The sequence below is a fragment of the Micromys minutus genome, assembly GCF_963924665.1.
Source record: "Micromys minutus genome assembly, chromosome: 16".
Lineage (NCBI taxonomy): Eukaryota > Metazoa > Chordata > Mammalia > Rodentia > Muridae > Micromys > Micromys minutus.
In genome coordinates, this window is record NC_137985.1 from 49,576,484 (window position 1) to 49,604,024 (window position 27,541).

The 27,541-nt window shown below is 37.1% G+C and overlaps 1 protein-coding gene across 8 annotated transcripts in view; it reads right to left on the reverse strand.

The window, feature by feature from the left end:
- Positions 1-27,541, reverse strand: part of NEO1 (neogenin 1) — a 141,825-nt gene that overhangs the window by 80,011 nt on the left and 34,273 nt on the right. For all 8 annotated transcript variants that reach the window (XR_013975371.1, XM_080930662.1, XM_080930665.1 and 5 more), the window contains exons 3-6: positions 14,646-14,963; positions 9,062-9,337; positions 8,179-8,332; positions 4,925-5,061 (exon numbers count right to left, since the gene is read on the reverse strand). Coding sequence is in view for 7 of the 8 variants with exons in the window: in XM_080930662.1 (XP_080786788.1) it covers positions 4,925-5,061; positions 8,179-8,332; positions 9,062-9,337; positions 14,646-14,963 (885 nt within the window). In the remaining variant the exon portion in view is untranslated. The remainder of the gene's footprint in view (positions 1-4,924; positions 5,062-8,178; positions 8,333-9,061; positions 9,338-14,645; positions 14,964-27,541) is intronic.

The following is a 27,541-nucleotide window of genomic DNA, read 5'->3' on the forward strand; positions in this document are numbered from 1 at the left end:
TGTACAGTTTTAATAGATTCTGCCAAACAGGTTTCTTGCTTTTGCAATATTGGGAATCAAAGCCAAGTGGATTCTCTAGTTCTCTAAAGAGTATTTTTAAATGCTATCAGTATATATACTTATCAATAGTTTTAGTCTTTAGTTTTCCTCAACCTAATGCCAGATATTGTAGGTCTTTTGTATTAGCACTTGTGTAAATAGAAAAAAATTACCAACTCTGTGGGATCCTTGTCTGAAATGTATCAGCACTATTTGCAAATAATCAACTTTGGCGTTGCTGCCAGTCTGTTTCAATGCTTTCCCCCACCCCTCCACTAACTTTTACTTAACATTTTTCTTTTTTCTATTTTCTTTGGTTTAAATTTACTACTTTTAGCATTTTTGAGGTTAATGTTTAAATTGCTGATCTCTCTCTCTTCTCCTTCCCTCCCTCCCTCCCTCCCTCTCTCTCTCTCTCTCCCCTCCCCCACACACACAGACTACAAACTTCCCTCAACTCTTGCTAGTTTGTATCTATATTTGTTTCCACTATTCTCTAATTTTTGTTTTTAATTTCCTTTCTAACTCATGAATTTAAAGATGAGTCACACAAAGCAATGTTCTCCCAAACATTAGTTGTTGTACAGCTAATATTTAGTTGCTAATGTCTGTAATTTTTGTTTTACAATTTAGTCCAGGACTTGAACACTGGACAAACACTTTATGACTCCAACCATACAAATGTCAACTAGGTCAAATTGTTACCTGTGCTTTTTAGTTGTATTTTAAGTATTCATTTTGTTTGTACTTATTTTTAATTTATATAACCTATCAGTTACTAACATGTGATTGCTATGATTATAGTTTTACCTGTTTATAATCTTGCCAATTCATATTTTGTATATTTTAATATTATATGATAAATTATATACATCTTTAAATTTTTTAAATTTTCCTGATAGGTTAGCTAATTTAAAAAATATTTTTAAGCCAGGGCATAATTTCTCACACTTGTAATTAAGACTTGAGAGGCCTAAAGTTAGTGAATCAGCACAAGTTTAAGCTTAGCCTAAACTGCAGAAATCCTATCTAAAACATAAACAAAACACTAATGTTTTCAGTTAAAATCTCAATTCACATAAACTTGCATATATTTATGTAAGATATATTGTTTTGATGTCTACTGACACAGAATGGGTAAATTAAAGTAAGATATCTATTACCTTATACACTTAGGTTTTTTTAATCATAAGAGCACTTAAAATCTATTCTCACAACAATTTTCAAGTAGAGAATACATTGTGACCATTCTGCTCGTTGACTCCATGAGTTTGACTGTTTGATTCCATTTATAATCAGACCATGCAGAATTTGTCTTTCTGTGCTTATTTCTTTAGTGCAATATCCTCCAGGTTCATTCAAGTCATTGCAGATGGTAGGATTTCCTTCTAAAAAGCTGTGTTTCTATTGTAACAACTTTGTTGTTCATTCATCCCTGAGAATACTAAGTTGATTCTAAGTATGGCTACTTATGTGCTATAACCACAGCACGGTTGAGTAAACTCAGTTTTTGACACGATGATCTAGTTTTCTCTGGACAGACAGCCATATAAGAAGAATTATTGGATAATATAGTAGTTCTACTGTGTGTGAGGTAGCAGCCTATTGAGGATTTAATTTGAATTTCTCTAATGATTCCTCACACAATCTAGTGACTATTTGTAGTTTTGGTTCATATGCCCATGGGCCACTTTTTTGTCTTCAGTAAATGTCTTTTTAGGTCCTTTGGACATATTTAAAAACTGAGCTGTTTTCTCACTACTGAACTGAATTCCCTATTTACTCTGGATATTAATCTCTCATCGGACATATGGTTTGAAAATATTTTCTCTCAGTTTATAGAGTTCCAAGATTCCTTCATTCTTCGCTGTGACTTTTCAGTTCTATGCAATCCTACTTTTCTGCTGTTGCTTTTGTTGCCTGTGCTTTATACGTTACATTAAAAAGAGCAAGAAAAACATTTAAAATTTCCCCTCATGCTTACTCTCAGCACTTTACAGATTCAATCTTAAGTCTTTAATCTACTTTGAAATGACTTTCTGACTTTCATACATGATATAAGAGGAGGCTTCAATTTTAGTGTTGTTAATGAGGCTGCATGGTCTTCAGCACAAGTTATTAAAGACTGCCCTCCTCATGCTTGACAATAAGAAAAAGCAATAAACATGACTTTAAAACATAAACCTCAGAAGTCACACATCATTTGTATCATACTCTCATTAATCCAATAACTCAAAACCTACCTGAATTAAAGAACAAGAGATATAAATACTAGCCCCCAAATAAAAGGGCTGTGTGATTCCCGATATGGGTACTAGGAAATGAACTGAGGTCCCCTAGCGTTTTCTGGAAGACACTTACCCACCTTTACTGCCAGAGCCAGCTTTCCAGTCCCTGCTTTTCTTAAGTACCTTCTTCCATCAAAGATAATAGTAAACATAATTCCATTTATTCTTTGTGTTTTGACAGACCCAAAACAGACCCAACTTTATTTTCTTCCAATTGAAACCATACTATACTTATAACACTTAATAATAAATATATATTCATATATTATATATATATATATATATATATATATATATATATATATATATCCATATTCTTTGTTCCTTGAAAGTGAATTTCCATTTTTCTATTTTAAATTTGTGTAACTGTAACCATCCCAGCAGGACAAAAATATTCTAAAGACAGATATTTGTATTCTGTCAAAAAGATACTCTCTTTGACTATCACACTAGTAAAAAAATGGCCATGACACAGAATTTCTCTAGAAAGCTCCTGGTGAAGCTCGGTGCCTTCCTTGCAGGAGGAAGCTCCCTCCCAAGTACAGATTTCACACAGTTCTCAGTGCATGCCAGACTATCTGGCAGGAAAGAATGGAGCCCAGATAATGAAGGTCAGCAGTGAAGGGCAGGATCCCACCTTTACTGAGGGCTGTTGAGTTATGCACACCACAAAACCCTAAAGTCTTGTACATAACCATATGAACAGAAGCACCCATGAAGAAAAACAGTGGAGCAAAAACAGACGCTAACAAGGAATAAAAATAAAACAGAAAATTACCATATGGACAAAAGTCCTTATGAAGAAAAACAGTGAGCCAACTAACAAGTGTGACAGATACATTTTATCTGATGCTCTTGCTAACACCTAGGGGCAGGTGAAAGGACAATGGAGGAGACTAGTAAACAAATATCTAATTAATGGGGAAAAGCAAAGAAGACCACCCACCAAGGAAGCACAGAGACCACAGATGGAGTTTATGAGTGTTTTATTTTCCCAAACCTATCTATAAAGAAGTGAAGAACTAAACTGATCACCCTATAAAACTACGCCCTATGCTTCTTCCATCAAACGAAGACAAGGACTAAGCTCACCTGACAGAGCTGTCGACTCCTTGACCTGCTCTTTGTTTTTCAGGAGTATAAACCTTCCCACGAACAGTGGGAGGACAGATGTGCTTTCTATCCTTTCATCAACACTGAGCCCCAAGCACTGTTCCCCAATTGCTCTCAAAAAACACATCTCAGTTCCCTGGTGACTACTAGGGGTAGAAACAGAACTACCTTGTGTCTGGCTCTGAAATAAACAGAGAGAAACAAATTTTCATGTAAGATAAAACACACAATACTGCCAAGTCACAGATCACACAATGCACATTATCAAATGAAACAAGTTAGTAACACAGGCTCTACTTCTACACTCACGAGCAGGGCTGGGTTTCCCTAAAATAGAGAAAATCCATAAGAAATTTATTGGAAGCAAGTATTAGCAACACCATAAACAAATCAGAAAAGAGGACCAGCACTCAAAAGTACCTTTCTAAATAGGAAAGGGCAGGGCAGACAGGTATAAAGAACAGGCTGTGTGTATGCCACATTTATTTCCCTTGACTTCTTTATCAGAGAACCTAAAAAGAGAAATTGGAGTACACAGAAAAGGGAAAAACAACTATTCTTGCAGAGATGCTCAACATCATTTTAAATGATAAATAAGTATCAAATCATCAAGCCCAGTGACATGGAAAGGTACCACATAATCCTTCTAGCATGATCTCTACACCCCCAAGAAGGAACATAAATACTCAGAGACATGGCTCTGAAACAGAACATACATCTTTGGAGAAGAACGTCCTGAGACAGTAAAAGGGTACAGAACTTTACAAATGCTCCAGATCACAACCTCTTCCTTGACAATAACATTACCACCAACACCAGGAATTACCACAACAGACACACAATGATGCTAAGATGAGAGTTTTATAAGATTAAGCTCTTACTCTTCAAAATAAACTCAACAAAGTAAGTATTTTTATTACCTCCATTGTAGAGATAATGAAGATGGAATTTGGAAAAGTTATATAAATTTGCTATAATTGGGGTGAGAGAAATGGGTCAGCAGTTAAAGAACTTTCTATGGAAGTTAAGAGGATGAGTTTAGATTCCCAGAAGCTACACAAATGTCAAGTACACACGACAGCTCATCTATAACCCTAGCCTTGGAAGGCAGAGACAGGGAGTGCCAACAGAAAGCTGGGCAGCAAGAGTAACCTCATCAGCAAGCTCTATATTTGACTAAGAGACTCTACCTCAAAAAATTAGATGAAGATTCCTGTCAGTCTCAGGTAGATATGCACTCCCCCAACATCTATACCCAAACACACATGAGCATGCATACACACATACTACATACACATATATGAAAAGAAAAAAAATGTCTATTGTTATATTTGTAAAATGCAGGCTCAGAATTTGAATTCAAGTGATATGGTCTAGAAGTCTGAATTTTAACTATTATGATGTACTGTTTGACATACTGTTAAACCACCAGGAGACCTTTAGAGCACACAATATTTTAAATTACACAGTAAATGTTTACATACCTTGCACAGTAAGCTCCGCCTGAGCTTCAACTGTCTTATTTCCATTATCAGCTATACAAAAATAAGTCCCAGCATCATCCTCAGTGACATCACTGATCTCCAAACTACCTCCTGCTAGCAAGACCAACCTTTCAGAGCTGGATTAAACACACAAACAAAACAATATTTCAGCATGAGGAAAATAATTCCCATCATAATACAGACAAATGTTACAGTGATGGCTACAAGCAGACTAAGATTAATAAAAACTCATTGGAATTTAATTCCAGTTTGTTCTGCTCATATTTCATATTCATAAATACCAGTGTATAAATAATTTTCAGAATCTCTGCACTTCTAGCTATTCCCAAAGAGTTATTACTTTTATGATCAATTCAACTTCCTATTCTGTCTCCCTATTCTGGTCAGCTTAGTAGAAACTATGTATTTTAAAGTCTACAATCAATCGAAGACCAGCTTCACCACAAGTATGCCATGCTTACATTACTAGTAAGAAGAAAAATACAAAGGGCAAAATGTCAACTCTAACAGCAGGTCACGAGGTGACAAGTCATGAGGTAGTGCCACCAACTGGAAGTTTCCTGTGGTGACCTGGCTAGGAAATAGGGGGTGGAGATAGCTAGGGATGAATTTGTTAAAAGAGAGAGAGAGCAAGAGACAGGAAGGAAAAGGGAAGGACAGATGTCACTGCGCAGCTCCTGGGTGTGGTCCTGGGCACAAATCAGCCAACATCCATCTCTCCATTTACAATAAGGATGACGAATACTTTCATAAATCTACAGTGATATGAGCCTATTTCCATAAAAAACAAAATAATCCTATAACAGAAAAAAAATGCAGACCAATGTTCTCAAACCGTTGTAAAGTGTGAAAGTCTAGTTAATCTGGAGAATTACGAACTAGATCAGTAGACAAAGAAACCTGACACTGAAGGAATAGGATTTTACAGGTGTGCAGTTAAAGCAGCCACTTTAAGTCTTCTATTTATTTCATTATTATTCTCACCTGGTGTTAACTAGAAATGAGGTCTTAAAAAGTGAAACTCTAAAGAATACACTGCTATACTTGATCCTGGAAGTATGAGCCAGCCATTTCAGCATCACCGGGACTGTGCTAACCAAGCCCTTCTAAAGCCATGGCAGGCTGCTCTGTCCTGACTCGGAGCTGTAACTCTCTAAGGGAGGGTACTAGTCACTGCAGTGCTTTGTGCAGTGCTTTGTTGCTGCTCACCTCAAGCATTAGCACTCATATTTTCCAGATCCTCTACAAACAGAATCATTTCCACACCCCTCATTCTATTTGCTTTTTTAATCTGAACATATATGAACAAATTTAAATAAATGTTATCAATTCTTATACATTTTTAAAAAACCTATAATGTTTTTGTGTTTGTTTACAAAGATGTAATAAAGAAGCCTAATGCTTAAGATACTTTGTTTTTCTAGATAGCTCAGCACTATTGAGATTTCTAGACATTTCCCCCTTCAATCTTAAAATCTCAAATCTGGAATCTACATAATATATTAGGCATAGTCCACCCATACTTCTCAGGTGCTGGCAAAAGCAAAGACTATGAATAATTACCTAATCCAACCTGAAGGACTTCTGTATTCTCGCATTACACTCAGTAATTCAGCCAGAACACACTGCTGAGCACTTGGCCTCCCCAGACAGAGAGGCCAGGATGGAGAGTGCTGACACTGCAATCTCAAGTCCTGAAGGTCTCTGAGGCAGAGACACTGCAAGGCAGCATTTCAGACTTTCCTCGACATAATCTTAAGTATTTAAGTGCCTACAGAACTAGAGGCAGAGAAAAAAAAATCTACTTCAAAGTCTCCTGGTCTAGCCTTAGAGTTCACAGAAACATTATTCACCATAATATATGCACATTGGGTTACTTGCTCTCAAAAAACAAAACAAACAAACAAAAAAACCCAAAAAAACAAAAAACCTTCCACTGAAACTGGGGAAACATGTAACTTTCCTACCATGATTTGTTACTTTGGACACTTAGACTCCACCCTGAGAATTACCTGTCAATTGTTTAATACTCCATATACAATATTAACCCCATTCTGCCTGTCTCTAATCCCTGAAATACTGACTCTTGAGTTTCTTCCGAGTACTTATTACAACCCAGCATGTTATAGTACTGCCTCATCCTTCCACTCTAAAAGCAAAAGCTCTCTTTCCTACTTGGTTCTGAAGACCTAGGAAAGTACCTCAAAGATCATTCAATTATGTTGAATTCCTGAACAACTAGAGAGGCAGAGATCAAAAAAATCCTCACTTCTATTCATTAAATAAAAATCACTCTGTATCCTGCTTATACCTTCATAATGCTGTGTTATGATGAGCTATGTTTCATTCTAAGTGGCACCTCACATGAAATATTACTGTAACAGTGCTGCACACATAAATATTGCTTTATCATGGCTATCAGAAAACTAGTTATATCCGAGGCATGCACTGCATTTATACATTGCTCTGAAAGAGTCATTCTCAACCAGGGATGGTTTTGTTCCTCAAGGAACATTTGACAATTTCTAGACATGTTTTGGGGTCATCATAACTTGAAAGGGCACTCTGGGTAGAAGCCAGGGATGCCAGCAAATTTACAATGTTTGAAACGGCTATGATTTGAAAACAAAGCAAACCTAACTATTGAACCATTACTATACCACTCCAGTTTTCTTGAGGAAGTACAACTGAAGAAATCACCCATTTCATAAGGAAGAGATGGGGATGCAGAAGATGAGCAGTAACAGAGAAGGCTCCTGTAGAAGATGCGTAATTTGGGAACATGGCTTATGGCTTGTTAGGACTTTAGAAAGCAAAACAAAGCCAGGTGTGACAACTGCCTGAAATGCCAGCACTTGGGAAAAAGGAAGGCATTTAGTTACACCAAGCAAAGGAAGAAACTACCACAGTGCATGCAAGACTGAAAATGACTCAACCTGGTCAGATCTGTCAGCTCTTGCAAAACTTTAGGAAAATGAAACCCCATAAGCTAAGTGTAACGAGGCTTAACAACAGCAGAAACAACATCGACCCCCTGCCCCCCACTGTCTGGAAAGCATGATTTTTCTTTAAACATCATAGATAAATACAACATAAAAATGCATTTCAAGGATGACATATGAAAACCCTAATGTGCTTAAACAAAGCAGTCATTTTTTTATGTACTGATAGTCCAGACAGCATTAGAGTAAGTCAGCTAAGGCTGGGAGAGCCCTTAAGCAGGCAGTATTTACCTTTCTGTGTCAAGCACTTCTTCGTTTTTCATCCACCTAATGACTGGGGCAGGAAGTCCTGAGGCAACACAGGGCAACACTGCACTCTGACCAATGACTTTGATCATGGAAGATGGTCGCATCAAAAATACCAAGTCTAGCATTTCCTCGGGATCTAAAGAGAATTTAAGTGAAAGAATAATTAATTAAAAGACAAACCACCTCACAACTGTAGCCATGAAGAACAGCTAATTCCTGTGTGGCTTTATGTGATCAAATAAGCAAAACTAACCCAGGAAAATTCCATTTGAACAGCAAACATTTCCCATGTACTTCTGCATGTGAAGGATTGTGTAGGTTATTTAGTGGTCTTAGTGATAGTTCCTGCTTACACGGTGCTTTCTGGTCAAATGAGCAACACATAACATGAATCCATACACCACCATGTGAGGGTACAAACAGCAGAGACTAAACAAACTCAAAAGCTGTGTGTCCCTCTCTAATGGGAGTCTCCGTTCTTTTCTTGTGCCCATTATGCCTGGAAGTCTTTCTCAGTTTTCATCTCTTTACATTAGTCTATCAAGCCTACCATGGTCGTACATGCCCTAGCTGACTTAACTCACAGAGATCCTCTGCTTCCTGAGATTAATGGCATGTACGACCATGGCTGGCCTTGAACTCACTAAGACCTATCTGTCTCTGCCTTCCGAGTGTTGGAATTAAAGATGTGCACCACTACACCTGCTTTAAACAGTGAATTTTTATGGTTCTCCCTTTTCTAAAAGACTGAACATACTTTATTAGTAGTAATATTTCTCACATTTTAGTGGTTTATTAAAAAATTATAGCAGAACAGTTTTATCAATTAAACACAAAACCATCAGTCCTGACAATGGGTTAATACCTTGAAGAACTTTCAATTCAGCTTCATCACTAAACTTTGGTGGCCCACCACTTTCAACAATGCAGCGGTACAGTCCATCGTCTCCTTCGGTCGCATTGCTGATAACCAGTGTCCCACTGGGAAGTTTGACAATCCTGTCATCCAGAAGAAGAGGCTGTTTATTCAGTTCCCACCTAACAAATGGGACCAAATCTGCATTAACTTCACAATTCAGAATTGCACTGTTTCCAGCATAGACTGAGGAAGGTTCTGGTTGGCTGGTAAATCTTGGAAGACCTGGACAAAAAAAAGAAAAATAAACAAAAGTTATTAAAGATTACTCTAAAAATATAGTCATATAAGCTAGCATCAAAACAGCTCATGTGGCCACATCATATGGTGTAATCGGGGCCAAGAAGGTTTATGGATCAAAATTTTGACTAGATACACAGATACAAAGCAAATAGCTAATAAATAACCATGCTATGGTATATTTCATGCTGAAGGTACTCAGTGTAGACCTAAGGATTATTTAACTATAAATACAGAATTATGTAGCTATAACTGTATGGCTAAATATGAACTTTGTTTATAACTAATGAGCACGCATTAATATTTAAGTACGTATACACACACACACACACACACACACACACACACACACATTCACTCACTCCCCACCCCTGAATCAATGTCACTTCTTTCACAGTGAGTTGAATGGTGACTTTATCTTGATTTCTAAGTATCATTCCCACTGCAAGGAACCAACATTCCTGGATCTGATTCTGAGAGTGAGACAAGGAAAGGACAAGATAAAGATGGCTCCTCACTGTATGTCATTAAATGGAGTTTTAACCTTAAAATATAGAGGAAAGAACTATTTAACACAGAAATCAAGACTGAAAAGCTTGTAGACTAATGATACTAATACATTAAACCATAAACAAGAATCTGGTGACTAATGTTAATAGTAACAAAAAAGTGGAGTAGAAGGAAAAGATCTACTCAATAGAGATGATAGAATTGGGAACAACAGGCGCTCAGCAACCACAATCTTGATAACTGGTTCAGGCAACAATCTTACAATGGATGTCATAACTACTAACTGAAAATCGATGAAAAATGGTGTATTTATAAAATACCAAAACATTTCTTCCCCAAACAGTAATCATTAATTACATAAACATACCTTATTCTGAAGTGGAGAAGTAGTAGTTAAGAAATCATCTTAAGTAATGAAGCAAACATCATTAGCAATAAAACTTTACGTACTTCCATGTGCCACACTGAGAACACTATATTACTTCCATGGTATTCCTCCCCAAAATGAAAAAAAATCTCAATCTCTTCACAGGAGGAAATCAAACTCAAAATTAGATAAGGAAAACCTGAGACCCTATTATATATCAAAGGAGAATAAGAATATAATTATAAAATGACACATGTGACTTTAGACCAGAAAGGTTGGTTTCTACCTTCCCTTGCACCCTCCACCCCCCAGAGACCTGTAAAAATCTATATTAAATGACAGTATTATATCAATCTTTTAATCTTGATGAAAGCCTATGGTTATTTAGGAGAATGTTCTTGTTTTCTGGAAATTCACACTAACAGGCAGATATAACAGTAAGATGTCTGCCATCTTCTACTCCAAATGGTTCAGGGGAAAGGGTAATATGCTGGGTAGTTTTATGTCAACTTCACACAAGGTACAGTTATCAAAGAAGAGGGAAACACAGCTGAGAAAACTCCTCCATAAAACTGCCCCAGTGGTGAGTCTGTGAGGCGCTGTTGTGATTGATTAACAATGGATGGGGCAGGTCCCATCTCACAGTGGGTGGTGCTACCTCTGGACAGGTGGTCTTGGCTGCTACAAGAAAGCGATACAAACAAACCATGGGCAGCAAACCGGTGAGCAGTGACCTGTGACTCAGTCTGTGCCTCCAAATTCCTACCCTGATTCCCTAGCTGATGGAGTGTGTCCTGAGAGGGAGAAGCCGAAATAACCCTCCCCCCCCCCCAAGTGCTTTTGGTCCATGTTTTGCCATAGCAATAGAAGCCAAACTAAGACAGGAAATAACAAAGTAGATGTTGAAAATGTTAACCAGGAGATCAGGACGATATGTGAAGACTTGTAAAAGCACATGAGATTTCTTGGTTCTATCTTTGCAACTACCCTCTAAGTTTGAAATTGCTGAAGTTCTAAATATTCTATTAATGCCACAGAACATAAGGCTAAGAGCATTAGTTCGACACTGCAGTCTCAATCTTGAATTTAAATGAACTCCACCTTTTATGGTTATATAAAGGTGGCAAGTTACTGATTCTAAGCTTCAGTTTCTTCGTCAGTTAAATGAAGACTAACAGGCCTCAGTGTGATTAAAGAAGTTAGCCTAAGTAATTCACATGGCACACTGCCTGACATATAAACACTGAAGTCCCATCTATTAATAATAACAGTACAAGTAATTCTAATGTGCTCAGAATACAACAAAATGTTTCTGTAAAGACTAGAAATACACTATGAACAATTATTCTAGGCTGATTTTATGATGGTGAGTTAATCCAAATAACAAATAACATCTAAGCTTTCTAGTCCTGCTATGTGTTTTCCTTGTTTTTATATTAAGGATATTTTCAAAGGCAAGCACTAAATATAAAATAGTTCAAATATCTAAGTGGTAAAGAAGAAACAAACAAAAATCAGGGAAAAGGTAATTAACAAAGATAAACACCGAATCTAATAAAGCTAGGTGGACGGAACTTAGCAAATCAAAGGAAGAATTGTCTTCTGAGTTTTTCATCAGATAATACTCCCTTTAGGGGTCTTGTAAAAATGACTCATTTTCAAAAGCATAAGCCCATAACAACATATGGGAATTTGTCAGACAAGACATATCAAAGCGTTCTGAACAGGGAAAGCAGATGCAAAAACTCGTTAGTGGCATATCAAGGCCAAGGCTGCCTCAGAGTCCCGTGCTGCTGCTGCCTCTGCAGAAGTGAGAAAGTGGGGCCGAGACATGAGACTGGCGTGAATGGACAGACGGTGTCTGTGTTTAGACCATGGTGCTCCCTAACCTTCGCATGTGAAACACACAGAGCCACATAACTTTCCAGACAAAGCAACAAGTGTCATTTCTGTAGAAATAAGACAGCCCAGAGAAAAGCATCCTCATATTTAAGTTTATGAACTGCTTCTTTAATATTCTTTGAAAACTTCCCTGTTTTTTGGCCATAACTAAAACTAGTTCCATTTGTAGCCAAACATATTTATAGTCTTTTAAAATGGCTAATTTGGAATTATCTTTTAAAAATGATTTTTAAAAACACTTTTAAAAAAATAACTTATATAAGCCATGAAGTTTCCCACTTGAAGTCCACAACTCATCATGGACAGAGCTGTGTGATCGTCTGTATAAATAATAATAATAATAATAATAATAATAATAATAATAATAATAATAATAATAATAATAATAAAAATGACCCTCTACGGCTGCGTCCATTTCCCATTGGCTGTCAGGTACTTGGCCATAGGAAACCCACCAATCTATTTTCTCTCTACATTTTTCCCTATTCTGGGCACTTTGTACACATGAATTTAAACAGTATGTAATCATTTATGACCAGGGTCTTTAGCACACCATGATATTTTTACAGTTCACCCATATAGTCATTATGACTTCATTACTTCTTATTGATAAAGAATATTCCACTATATAGATATTTCATATTTTTATTATCTAGTCCTCATCTGTTAAATACTTAGGTTATTTTCACTTTTACTTATTTTGAAATGTGCTGCTACAAACAGTTGTCATGTACATTGTATAGATGAATGTTCTCAATTCTCTTGAAAACTAGTGGGTCATTTGGTAATTCTGGCTAACATTTTAAGGAAATGTAAAACTGGTATCTTTTTAAAGTACACATATGAAAGCAAAAGGGCAGCCTTTAACTGTCAGTGGAGAAAACAGGAGGAAAGGTCAGAAATAGAGAATATTTGAACAGGAACTCAACATTTGGTACAGCCAGCGCTAAAAAATGGTTAAAAGGTGGGGTGTGGAGGGTTGGGGAGGGAGTAGCTAGTAGAATGGAAGGAAATGAGGCTAGAGAGATGGCTACAAGCTGTAAGAGAAATAAGAGTTGTGTGCTGAAGAGACTTGGGCATTAACAATGTTACAGGATGGTGAGAGTGCTCTGATCCCAGTGTGGGACTAGAGTGAAGGAGAGCACAGTGGGGTAGCAGACCAGTGAGCAGAGCAGACTGTGGTGAGGAAAGTCAAAGGTCATCTCAGGAAAGAGAAACTGGAGCAATACAGAAAATCAGGATACAGTGGCGCTGGGGGTGGGGTTTAGTGCACAGCAGAGAGAAAAAGGCTGAGTAAGAGACCAGAGAAGAAATGAAAAGCAGAAGCTTCCCTGAGTACATTACAGAGGGTCAGCACAGCAACTTACTTACGCAGACCATACAAAGTACAGGGAAGGGGGAGAAGAGAAAATTCCATGGCATTAGACTGTGTCGCCTCATTTTTATTTTTCCACACTCAATCTGTGATTGTGGTTGATTACTGTAGTATTAAGACATACCAAATTAAATTTTGAGTATTTGGCTCTAAAGACAAAAAAGTGGTGTCATCCTCTAAGTCAGTGGTTTTCAGTCTTCCTAGTCTTCCTAATGCTAAAACCCGTGAATTCAGTTCCTCATATTATGGTGAACCCCCAACCATGAAGCTATTTTGTTGTTACTTTATTAACGTAATTTTGTGACTGTTACGAACAGTAATGTTAATATCTGTGTTTTCGGATGGTCTCAGGTAACCCTGTGAAAGGACTGAGAACCGTAGCTCTACGTGAATGAGCGTGAGGAAAGCGCTATAGCCCTACAGTGATAAGAAGTAGACGGCCATCGTGTCAGGCCCATCCACACACACTTGCAGCAGACCAAGGTGAGTAAAACAGCATGGCCATTCACAAGATGAAGTCATCTGACATTCTGGAAACCCTGCTAGAGAATCCATCTTTAATAAACACATCTTATTTCTCTAAGTCCTTAATTTCTCTTACATTCGCCATCATTTATTTAAAAGAGAGGTTAAGAGCACATACGTTTGTAACTAAATGCTGTTTGTTTCTTAGTTAAAGGTCAATGCACTGACTTTCTCTATAGTGTTGGTCAAGCCAGGCTCCTGCTCCTCACTTAAGCTCTAGTGATCTCTTTCACGCCTCTTACCCATCTCCTTCCTCCTCGCTGTCCACTAAATCCTACCACCAGGAATCAGGGTTCTAGCTTCACTAAAGTTTTACTAAGCCAAACTGGTTATTATGAGTAGGTTTTGGAGACATTAATTTTCCAACAGAACTACCTCTATTTCCAAGTGAAAAACAAAAAAACTGATAGCAACTTTGAACCTTCAGAAAGGAAAAAACAGCACCAGTTTGTTCTACAACCCTAAGCAAACGAGTCTAGTCTCATAAACAAGAGCATGCACACAACCATCCTCCCAAATGACTTATTACCAATTAGATGAGAAGTACAGCACATAAGTCTTATTTAGATCTTACAAAAATAGAAAACCCAAGTAAATCACTTAACAGGACTTACCTGCTACTGTGAGCTTGGCTGTTCTGCTGACAATAGTTCCAAGATTATCAACAGTGGCTACACACTGATAGAACCCTTCGTCGGGCTTATTGTGTTTGGAATGCACCACGCTGCTGATGAATAAAGATCCATCTGGGAGAAGCTGGCGGCGATCATCTGATACTAAGTTTAAAAAAGTTCCATCTTTCTTCCATTCAATATTTGGAGAAGGCTCAGAATATGCTGAGCAATTTAATATAACAGAAGAGCCTCTAACGGAGAGTGTGTCTACTGGCTCCACCAGAAAATAAAACGGAGTGAATGTTCGAACACTGGATCCTACAAAAGTAACAAGAAAGGACAAGCTAAGTAAAAATGTCTTTCATTATTTCTATAAGAATATACAACATATTCAAAGATTAATTTCAGATTATTGCTGAATATGATATACAATTGATGTCTAAATAAAGTTTACTGGTTTAAAAAAAAAACCAAAAACCAATGACTCATTTAGAACAGCTTATTTAAAAAAAACTTTCAATGAGCCCTATTAGATAATATTAGTAACTAATAAAAGTATTGCACTATGTTCACAGTGGCCTTATTTGTGATAGCCAGAAGATGGAAACAATCCCACAATAGAAGACTGGATACAGACAATGTGGTTCATTTACACAATGGGATACTACTCAGTCATTAAGAACAAGGGCATCCTGTGTTTTGCAGGCAAATAGATGGAACTAGAAAATATCATCCTGAGTGAGGTAACTCAGACCCAAAAGGACGTGCACAGTATGTACTGACTAATAACTGGATATTAGCCAAAACAAAAACAAACAAACAAAAAACAAAAACAGAATACCCAAGATACAGTCCACAGAACTAAAAAAGCTCAACAAGCTGAAGGGCCCAAGTGAGGACGTCTCAGTCCCACTTGGGAGGGAAAAGAAACTACAAGGGGAGAATGGGGGGTGGACCTGGGAGGAAAAGGGGATGGGGGGGCATTATCTGGAACTGGGTGGGGGAAAAGCCCTGAGAGCCAGCAGAAAGAATGGAAACAGACAACCTCAGAGGTAGGTGGGAGGATCCTCCAGAATGTACCAGAGACCTGGGAGGTAAGATACTCTCAGGACTCAAAGGGAGGGACACTAGATGAAATGTCCTACAGTGGGGAGAGGGAACTTGTAAAGCCCACCTCCAGCAAAAACACAGGGCATCAAGTGAAGGATGGGGTTGCCATCCCACAGTCAAAACTCTGACCCATAATCATGCCTTTCCAAAAGAACTGCAGGGATGGAAATGGAAGAAAAGAAGGTCCAGTGACAAGCCAAAAGTGGGATCCAGCTCAAGGGAGACCCCAAGGCCTGACACTATTACTGAGGTTATGGACCACTCACAAAAAGGAACCTACCATGACTGTCCTCTGAAAGATCCAACAAGCAGCTAAAAGAGTCAGATGCAGATATTTGCACCCAACCAATGAACAGAAGCTGCTGACCCTGTGGTTGAATTAGGGAAAATGGAAGAAGCTGAGGAGGAGGGAGACCCTGTAGGGGAACCAGCTATCTCAATTAACCTGGACCCCCAAGATCTCTCAGACCCTAGATCACCAACCAGGAAGCATATACCAGCTGATATGAGGTCCCCAACACATATACAGCAAAGGTCTGGGTTCAGTCAGAAAAGATGTACCTAACCCTTAAGAGACTGGAGGCCCGGGGAGTTTAGAGGTCTGGTGGGGTGGGTGGGATAGGGACATCCATGTGGAGGCAGGAATAGAGGGGAGGAGGTATGGGAAGGTGGACCAGGAGGGGAATAAAATCTGGAGTATAAAATAATTAATTAATTAATTTAAAAATAAGAAAACTCCATAATAAAGTTTTTGTATTCAAAGTCAAGTTTTCCAAAGAACATAAAGAAGGCAGAAAACTGAAATGGTTCACTATAAATAAAATATCCTTTACATTCGTTATTTGCACTTTTAATAAACTCAATATATATATTGCACACTTTCCTAGTAGGGTATTCATTCTCTTGACATATAAGCAACCACTGGTGAGAACAATCACATTTCCAAATAGTCCTTCTATCTGACTTTATAATGTTTTATAAGAAAAACACATTTTCTAGCCTGAGGAGACATCTCAGTGAGTACAGTGTTTACTTACTACAAATATAAGAATCTAAGGTTAGCTCCCTACCATTTATACAAAAGCTGGTAAAACAAAGCATGCCTGATGATCCCAGAAACTTGCTGGCCAACCAGTTTAGCCAAAACAGGAAGCTCTGAGTTCCATGAGAATACCTGTCTTTAAAACCTGCTGTCCACAAGTCCGTGGAGTTATGTAGATCATTGGGAATCACCATGTTAGTGCTGGGAACCCATCCTAGGTCCTTAACCACTTAGCACTTAATCTCTCTAGCTCCTATCAAATTTTTAACTTTATTCTCTTTTGTTACATTTTTTATTTCATTTTTTACATTTACTTTTTATTAAGAACTCCTTGTGATATAAAGAGCACAGGAGAACTCAGTTCAATTTTTCTAAGTCTTTGGTTGGCACTGTGAACATATGAAGAAAACAATTACAAATAAAACTTTTGCTATAAACTTTTCATCCTAGCCAGAGCTTTACCCTTTATTTAAGAAAGAAACAAACAGAGAGGAAATCTATTGTCCAGTTGGTCTGTAAAGTATTCAGGCTGTAATCAGGCTTCATCTTCAACAAAGTCTAACTCAAACAATGACATTAAGAGTGTTATTTATACTGGTCTACAGAGCCATTCAGGACAGCCAAACTTAGGCAGTGAAGGAAATCATCAAAACCAGAAAGCTGGTAAAAAGTGTAATTGAACAAGGGGGCCATGTCCCAGGACCAGCAAGCAGGAGAACTTTGCAGTTTCAGGCATGTGGTTCTGGCTTTAGAGTCAAAAATAAGAGAAAGAGTTTATGAAACCTTTCTCCTTGACTAAGAAAGCCACTGGGGTCAGAAATGTGTCAGGGGTGTCCCTGTGTGGAGACCTAGAAAATTGTGTGAAGCTGTGAAGATAAAGCCTGTAATGCCTTGGCAACCCCCAAAGTGTTGGAGATGCCTGAGCCATGGATACCTGCCAAGAAAAATGTTCACAGTGAGAGGGACCGGCCCACGAGAAAGAAGTGTGTTGCAGGTGACAAAGCTGGAAGGAGCTGGAGATCTGAAGAGCACTTTGACATCAGACACGGAGATGCAGTTTGGAGTTTGCCCAGCTGGTTTTCAGTTTTGTTTTGGTCCAGTGTTTCCTCACTGTGCTCCCTTTCCTCCCTTTTGGAACTGTAATGTATATCCTGTGTGCCACTGTATGTGATCTGCTTTTATACTTGGATTTTATAGGGGATTACAGTTAAGAGACTGCATGAATCTGAGAAGAGACTTTGAACTTGTAATCAAGGTTGAGACTGTGATAAACCATGAGGACTTTTGAATTTGGACTGAATACATTTCTATATTATGTTATGGCTACAAGCCTATGAGGGCCAGGGTGTGGAATGTGGTGATTCGAATAGGAACAGTCCCCAAAGATTCAAGTGTTTGAATACTTGGTCCATAGGGAGTGGCCCTGTTAGGAGGTGTGGCCTTGTTGGAGTGGGTGTGGCCTTATTGGAGGAAATGTGTCACCGTGGGGCAGGTTTTTAGGTCTCAGAAGCTCAAGCCCTTGTTCCAATGGCTCAGTTCTCTTATGCTGCCTGCAGATCAAGATGTAGAACTCTCAGCTCCTTCTCCAGCACCATGTCTGCCTGCGTGCCACCATGCCTCCTACCACGATGATCATGCTGAGCCAGTCACAAATGTTTTCTGTTATTTATAAAGTACTTAAATTGTGATTTCAAGTTACTGTATTATAAAATGAGTAACTGGTTCTAAATAAAGGTGAAACAGAATGGCAGAAGGAAAAACAATAAATAGAAACCTTTTGACTGTTTAAAACATTTCACAACACTTAGAAACCTACAGAAATTCCAAACCAATACTTGGTATTAGAGAAAAGGTTCTGCACGATGAGGCTTACAAAACGTATGTGGCAATTCTTAAAACTTCCGGAAAGGAACTTAACAATTTTTGAAAAGTAACCAGAAGTTATTTTACCTATTCCTATTAAAATGTTTACTAGACTAACTTTCTAGACATATGGAAGGTACAAAATGGTAGTAAACTGTGTTCTTACTTCTACCTTCCCGTGTATTGCACCTGCAGTAAATCTAACCCAGCAACTCAAAAGAGAGCATTTTATTAGCAGTGAAAACACCTAAGTTTAACTATTTAAAACATATTACACATATAATGCACAAACAACTTTAAAAGCATCAGTACAAAAGTTCTACTATTAAAAATATCAAAATAAACTAGTCATAATCTCAGCAACTAGTGGTGGGAAAGCTCAGAAGTTTAAGTCCCCTCCATTAAGGCCAGTCTGGACTATAGGAGAGTGGCAAACAAAATCAAAAGTTGACTGCAACAATTTAAGTAGTTTACATTTTAAAAAATTCTTGCTTTTTTATTTTATTTTGTTAAAAAAAAATCCACACTTAAGTTTGCATGTGCCCAAGTGCTAGTATCATAAATACACCACAGCAATCACATGAAGGTAGCACAGTTAAGTGTCAAAAGCAACTGTGAACTCAAGTCAAAAACTGTCTTATAGGATATGTTTCACAACCCCTCTAGCCCACCACCCACCAGAGGTAATGGAAAAGAAAGGTTATTAGGATATAAGGGAAGTGGACCTGTTTAGAAATAGTTCTTTGGGGCAATTCCAATCTTGGTTGTTCTCAGTCCAGTCTACTAGCAAACATCAAACATGAGCTGCAGTCCAGTCCACTCAGCAGACACCACACACGAACCAGCAATGGCAATTCAATGCAGAAGTAACTATGAGGCTCACCAATCAGCCTGAGTCTGCAGAAGTGGCAAGAAGCCACAGGAACCTCAAGAGAAGTTCTTTAGTTTCTCTCTATACGTCACCCACCACTAGCAAAGCTCCACAACAATATAAGGTAAACCAATACATGCCTATGAGATGGAGCAAGGCAAACCAAAGCTCCCACTGTCTGTGGAGTCTTATTTATATTCTTTCTAAGCATCATGTGTCCTTTCACATGTCTGCTATAGCAAAACATCCTTTAACCTGTGTCAGCTCCAGAAAAACATTCTTTTACCTGTCTGTCCCAGCAAAACATTATAACCTAAGTCCCCAAAGAAACCAGAAATTTCTATGTCATTGCTGTCTTCCAAAAAAATCTAAAATACTCCTAAGACTTCTCTGAGATGCATTGGGCTGTATACCTCATGGAAACCTCTGACCTATCAAAATTTATATTTTCCCAGTGTTTCCTATTCAATCGTATTCCTAATGCTCCTTGTGCAGTAGATCGGTTTCCCACTATGTTATATAACAGATAATTCCTAAGGCTAAGTTTATAGTATGAATAAGATCAGTCTCTAGTCTAGCTAGTTAGTAGTATATCTCTCTTCCATGTTAAGACTTTATGACATGTTTTGTAAATTCTGATGAATTTCTAAAACATTGTATAGAAGAAAAAAAGAGGGCTAAGAAAAGCTGAAATAACTTTATAAAAGAGAGGAAAGGGCCTTCATGTCAGTTCTTGAACTATTAAGCAACCCCACAGTTCAGAAGCAGAGGATTAAAGAAAAAGCCACAAAACAGACTTTAAAACCTATAAATAGAGACACTCTGGGGAAAGAATGAAATTCAGACTGGGAAGATGACCCCTCATTGTTCTTCAGAGGGCACAGGTTCAGTTACAGGGAGTCCAGTGTTCTGGCTCCTTAAGCACCAGGCACACATGTGATACACACACACACACACACACACACACACACACACACACACGCACACACACACACACACACACAGAGAGAGAGAGAGAGAGAGAGAGAGAGAGAGAAGCAAACATTCATCTACATAAACTATAAATAAATGGCTCTTTGTTGTTTAAGATGAACTATTCAATAAATGTCACTAAGACAGCTGGTTATATGGGGAAAATGGGATATGTAATAACAGCAAGCATTTCTGTTTCTATGTGCTAAACAATGTTCTAAGCATCTTCTACATCTGCATCACTCGTTTATGAGAAGTAGTCCTAGTATCGTTTTCATTTCACTGAAGAAAGCAACACAGAAATGTTAAGTAACTTGCCACAGGTCGCACAGGTAAAAACAGAACTTGAGTCTAAGTTTCAAATACTACAACATATCACTGCATGCATCTATAAAAATTCATTCCAGACATATATAGAAAGAATGTAATAAAAAAATCACAGAAGCAATTTTATGAAAAAACAAGTATAACTTTGGAAGTTAGACAGTCTTTTAAATAAAAAGATGAAACATCATAGAAACAAAAAAAGATAAACTTTACTTTCTTGAATTTGAAAAACATTAATTACACTTTTGCAAAGCACAGAAACACAGCAGGAAAACAAGAAAGTAGAGAAAAATAATTTTGTACACAAGAAAGAATTAAAATGTTTAAACAGTCCCCACCTGCCTCTGAGTACTATCCTGTAAAAACTGAGCAGTGTTTTTAATTGGCCTAGAATTCTGTGGAAAATGAATAAGGCCAATAAATGTAAATACAGCTTCATGAGTATGTGAGTACCTAAACACTGAGAAAGGGAGGAAAGTGTGTATTAGTTTGTTACTCCTGGTTACTGTGAAGGGAAAAATGAGAGGATAAAGGGGGAAAATCTAAATACATATAAAACAGCTTCACAGTTTAAAAAAAATCATTTACTGTTCAACAACCACTTGCAGAGAGCAGAGAAATACTTTTTTTAAAATCCTATCATTTTCTTTTTGGCACTGCAGAGAGCTCAGCTGTCTATAAAAAAAGCTGACTTGTATGTCTTACCAGTCCTCATACAATATCTACTTTAATCTGCATACTATTGGTTTACTAAGGCCAGAGTCACTGGACAAAATACGCTGAAATAATCTCAATGGATCCTGTCTGGTATCTCCTTCATTTCTAAGTCTTTACAAATTTCTCACTTCTTAATAGAATAGTTCTCACTTCTTAATAGACTCTTCCTCACTTTTTGATAGACTATTTCACACCTTTTGATAGAATCCCATCCTAGGAAAGGACACATTCACAGGGTACTACTTTTAGTTATAAGCACCATCCCCACAATACCAACAAATCTAACTGTATGCTTTCATAGTAGCTGTAAATTTTATAGTACCTAGAGTAAGACAAGGCATTTTAATACCAGCAGAAATAAAAGCCCTGCTCTTTTTCAGGAAGAAGTACAAAGTACAATAGCAGAAATTCAGAGCAAGCCTCTATAAACCTAGAAGTGAAAGCAGTCTGTGTAATTTTCTTGACTATAAAAAAAAATTATCTATTACAAACTAAGATTCTACTCTCAATGACTTCCTATTTCCTTACACCTCTGTGTTATCTCTACCACCAATACATCCTAAGCCACTTCTCAGTGTGACATTTCACCGTATCCTTGTGTTCTGTGTTGCCATATAGCTCAGTCTTAAGTTCTCCATTTTTAATTAAAATCTAAAAGAGTTGGAAAGTTAAATCGACTTAACATTCAAACAGCACAACTTAATACAATTATATTACCAACTTTACACAGATATTTAGAAAGTGACGTTTTCTCTACCATTTTACTACATAACATTTTAGCAATTTCAGCTCCACAACTTACTCTCTCTGCACAACTAAATCTTCCAAAGACTGAACTGACCTTTGTATCTTCTAACCACATAGAGCTTTTTCCTCAGCAGAAAATATGTTTATCTTAATCATTAAGTTTGTAGAGCAAGGAACTGAAGACAAATGCAGAAGAAACAAAACAGAAATAAAGAAATCCGAAATCTAGTCTGGATTTTGGCTGTTGTACTTCTAAGACTCAATGGAAATTATGGACAAAGTGTAAAGGTATAAAAATAATAATCTAGAACTGAAACTTCCAGAATTGTGAGCCAAAATAAATCCTTCTGCTTTACACTGCTTTTCTTGGGTATCTGTAACAGCAACAAAACTCTAAACTGGCTGGGAGCAAAAGTTTACAGAAAAGAATTTAAGTATCACACAGGAGCCAGAGATGTAACTCAGCTGGTAGAGTACTTGTCTGGCACTCACTGCCTGATTTCTATTCCCCATAGCAAATTTGAAGCCATCTTGGTATATAGAAGACCCTGTCTCAAGACAAAACAAAATGCCATAAAAGTCAAGACAAAGGGGCAGAACACAGCAGAAGCCAAGGAACTATTTGAAAGAGGATGAGCTGCCTTGACCCCATTCATTACACACACACACGCACACACAAACACACACTGAAGTTATACACTAAGATCACACACTGACAGCCAAAGCAAGAATGGTTTCAATAAAATATGTGAAATAAGGCCAAGGATGGGGAGAGAACTACAACAGGAAAACTGATCCCCATTTAACAGTGAGACTGCAGGTAAAGTGGTTACCATAGTTGAGAAAACCCAAATATGATCAATATGATTTTGAAAAGGAAAGCAATCATTTAAAACTTCAAGGCAATCAGGGTGGTGAAATGGCAATGAAGTTAAAAGGTATCAGCAAACGGCCATCTATAGAACCAGCAGTTAGGAAAGGAAATAAGAGTACATGAGGATGGATAAAAATGGTTCAGGTGTAGTGGGAGCAATCTGGGAGTACTGAATACTATGGTGAGACTGAAATTATTTTAATGCTGCAGCATTACTGAGTACAGGCAGGGGTGGGACACAGATGAGCAAGCTGACTTTTAAATTGTACTGAAGAAGTCATTAAAGATGAGGAGAGCAAGGTATCGAAAGACTTCAAAAGTCAATACCACTCAAGTTGTTCAGAATTATTTTAGATTTGCAACAGAGAAGATTCAATGTCTTCTTACATAAACATCTTTTAAAATATTCACCAAGTAATAAATACACCTATAATCGTGAGCACAAGAATCAGAAACTGATAGCACATCTTGAAAGAACATCAATTTGAAATTAGATTCTTTCACATTTTTAAAAACTACTTTTCTATAATTCTTCAGTAATTGGCTACCTTCTAAAGAGCTAATATAAGACAGTTGATATCTTTCTATATAAATAGCCTTCATTGTGGTAAACAAGCATTATTGTTTTATTAAGGTACATCACCATAAGTATACAAACTGTTACCAAGTTGAAATAAGACTCTGAATAAAGAAATTAATCCTAGGATATAGACAACAACAGCTCATCAATAATCTGATGAGCACTTTCACTGTCAAATAATGTCGATGAAATCCTACATGTAATCTAACAACTTAAAGAGAAAAAAAGTGAAAACCTTAATAACAAGTCTTACCTAAGCTATTTTCTACAAATAATGTGTATGTACAAGCTCTCAACCCAAAATAACATGTTTCAATTAAAAAAAAAAAAACTGTCTCCAACAAGGTCTGCAAACTGGGCTCTAGAATTCTTTTATTTGGTAACAAATTTGCAGATGGAAATAAACAGAATTGTAGATTGTCCTAAAGCTGTCTATATTTTAATGTTAATTCCACTTCCCCAAGTAGGGCTGCCTAGTTAGAGACTCCAACTGAACTTTCCCATTTTAATTAGTAAAATAAAGGAAATCGAGTGACTGGGCGAGTGACTGGGCGGGGTGAGGGAGGAGGAGAGGGATGAGAGGTCTGAGGAGGTCAGAGGTCAGAGAAAAGAGGTTGTGGCAAGATGGAGGACCAGCTAGACCCAGGTGATATTGATTGGCATTAAATAGCTGTGAACATTAAGGATTTTACAGGTCTAATATCTCATACAGAAGGGCAGTTTGTATCTTTGTCTATTGGATGCAATCTTGTTGCGTAGAAGGTTTGTGGATTAAGAGTTGAATCTATAAACCTGTATGAAAAGTGATCGGGTTGTAGAGTTGTACTTATGTGGGATTTTGGGGTAGAGAAACATCCCGGGACAGAGGTAGTAAACCACCAAAGGAAAGGAGTTGCACAGACAAGTTGGGCCCTGAGTGTGGCCCAGACTGGGAGCCAATAATATTTACTACAACACAGAAATCTAAAGCTGTTAATCCAATTCTGCATTATTAAACTGCCATGTTAAATCACAGACCAGTCCCAGTCACTTACTGATTTTTTTTAAATATCTTCATATCATATCTGCAATGTACCCAAAAAAATTTAGGAGAAATGAAAAGACAGGGAGAAAACTCTAAACCTCCCAAAAGATGTTCACAGTATTGAAAAGATAACACATAACCCTAGACTACGTTACTAAAATGAAATGTAAATGGCTCACACTCATTTGAAACTATGTTCAATTTCATAGTAAGAGAATGCAAATTAAAACTACATCGAAATTTCTCACCTATCATACTAGCAAAACTCCAAGCCTGAATAGACTAACTGTAAGGAAACAGGCTGATGAAAATACAAAATAGTACATTCACCGGTTGTAGCTGACAGATATATGCATTCATCCTCCAACCCAATCATTACGTATCTTTGAAGCTATACCAAAGGCACACTGGATAAAGCAGTAAATAGGTACAAAGTATTCATTGTGAACCTATTCAGACTGAATGTAAAGATTCATTGCAATAGCCATCAAAGGGATACTGCATGTTAAATCAACTAGGACACACTAAGGTACTGGTACTGTGCGAAAATAAGTAAGACTACAGAAAAACTATGTTCTACCACACAGTGATTGATCTCTATGAAAAAATGTTTACAGAAAAATCAAATCAGAGAAAATGGATATATTTAAACAACTAATTCAGTAGGATACACATACACATATAATTTTTTTCACAGATAAGGAAAAAAATAATGTGAAAAAGACAAGATTGAAGGCAAATGTCTCTGAATAGACCTTGATCACCAGTTTGACACTGAACCATATAAACATTTTACTAAGTAAAAAACAAACTTTAAAATGTCTAAAAACTAAAAGCAGATAAAACAAAAACAACTCTCCAAGTATCATTATAGCCACATTGGAAAGAACTAGTCCAAGAGAATTTAAAAACAAAGTAACCAATCCAGATAGTAGCATATTTCTTAAGGACAAAACCTACAAAGATTTAAGCTATTTTAGTAACTTTTATTGCAGTTACTATTAGTAATGTTATTCTGAAAATGTAATGAGATAAAACTAATTAGCAATTTTATTGATATTGTAGAAGGAAATCCATAAAATCAGTGAGACTAAACAGAGCTCTAACCTTCAAGTTTAAGTACCAATATGAATTATAGTTTTCTAGAACAATATACATTTCTTAGCTTTCCCACTGAAACATCCCAGTGGCAATAACTAACCCATTAGCAATGAACATTCGCCCTAGCCAGGCTTTGTTATCTAAATACCATTTTTCATTCAAAAGATTTATTATAAAGTAGCTAATTCCAGGCCTGGGATCAGAGAGTATGATGTCATACCAGAGAATAAAAATCTTGGACTGAAGAGATGGCTCAGTGGCTGCTCTTTCAGAAGACCTGGGTTCGATTGCCAGCACCTACACAGCATCTTACAACCTATAACCTTAGTTACAGGAAGTCTGATACCGCCTTGTGGCCTGAGATCACCAGGCACACAAATCAATCTGCTGCCATCACACCCTGGAACAAACCAAACTTCTAGATTCAACTATCAATTAAGAAAATAAATTAATTAAAAATAGAGCAATATAGTAAGAAATGAGATGGGAATTTTTTCAGCAAGATAACAACTGCAAAGAAATTATTCACAGTAAATGGCAAAGTTTCTTCAGCAAATAAATTATAGAAAATAAAATCAGAGTAATAAAACAAATATAAAACAAACAGTTGTGCAAATTCTAACAAAATGCATTCTTTGCAAAAACAACTAAATAGAATGTGCATATCAGCATTATTTATACTAGCCAGTGTGTAAACAAGGAAATAAGCCAACATCCAGAACAACAACCTTTCAGAAATGTTAAATATATAAGGTTAAACAAGGTTATAAAAACTAAATCTATGTTCACCAAAGCCCACAGTGCCCAAAATAAAGATCCTTCATATACTAGGCACAAGTTTTGTTAAATAAAAACTTGTGGGTTACAGATGTAAGGCCTATAAACTAGATCTTTAACTAGCAAGATGGTTATGTAAATTATGGTACCATCACTAAAATACTTTAAGGGGAAAAAAGCTCTACTCTTTGGTTTACAGTTTCAGGCTTGCAAAGGGTTTCTTCCATGGCTGCTTGACACCATGCTCTTGGGTAGCCAAACTGTGGTGTATAGTATGCAAAAACAGAGAGGACGAGCCAGGGACTAGGTCTAATCTTCAAAAGTACACCTCCAGTGAGTGACATATATTCTGCAGGTACACCCTGCCCTCCAAAACAGCACCACAAAGTAATGTTCAACTCCCGAGCCTCTGAGGTTATTTCAATATTCAAACTATAAGAGTCAATAAGAGCATAGGTTCCCAAGTCAGGCTGCCCAACCTCAAATCTGAGTCATGCTATTTGCTAGTTGTATGTCCTTGAGCAGATTACATATTTTCAGTATAGTCATTTGTAAAATAGTTAATAGTTACTGCCTTGAATAAAGCACTTGGGAGACTTAAATCATGTAATACATTTAACACAGTACCTAGAAGACCTGGCACGTTTTTCAAAATACTATCTACTATAGGAGGAAATACCATAGAATATAATTTAAAGTTATTTAAAAAATAAACGTACACTATATTTTGTACTTTGATATTAATTATGTAAGAATTAGGAATCGGAAAATTAAATGTTATGAACTTACAATGGTGGCATGATAGTGATCATTCAATTTTTTTGTATATTATTTAAATACAATGCCATTTATGTAGGACCAAGCAACTATATATAATCTCATACTAAAATT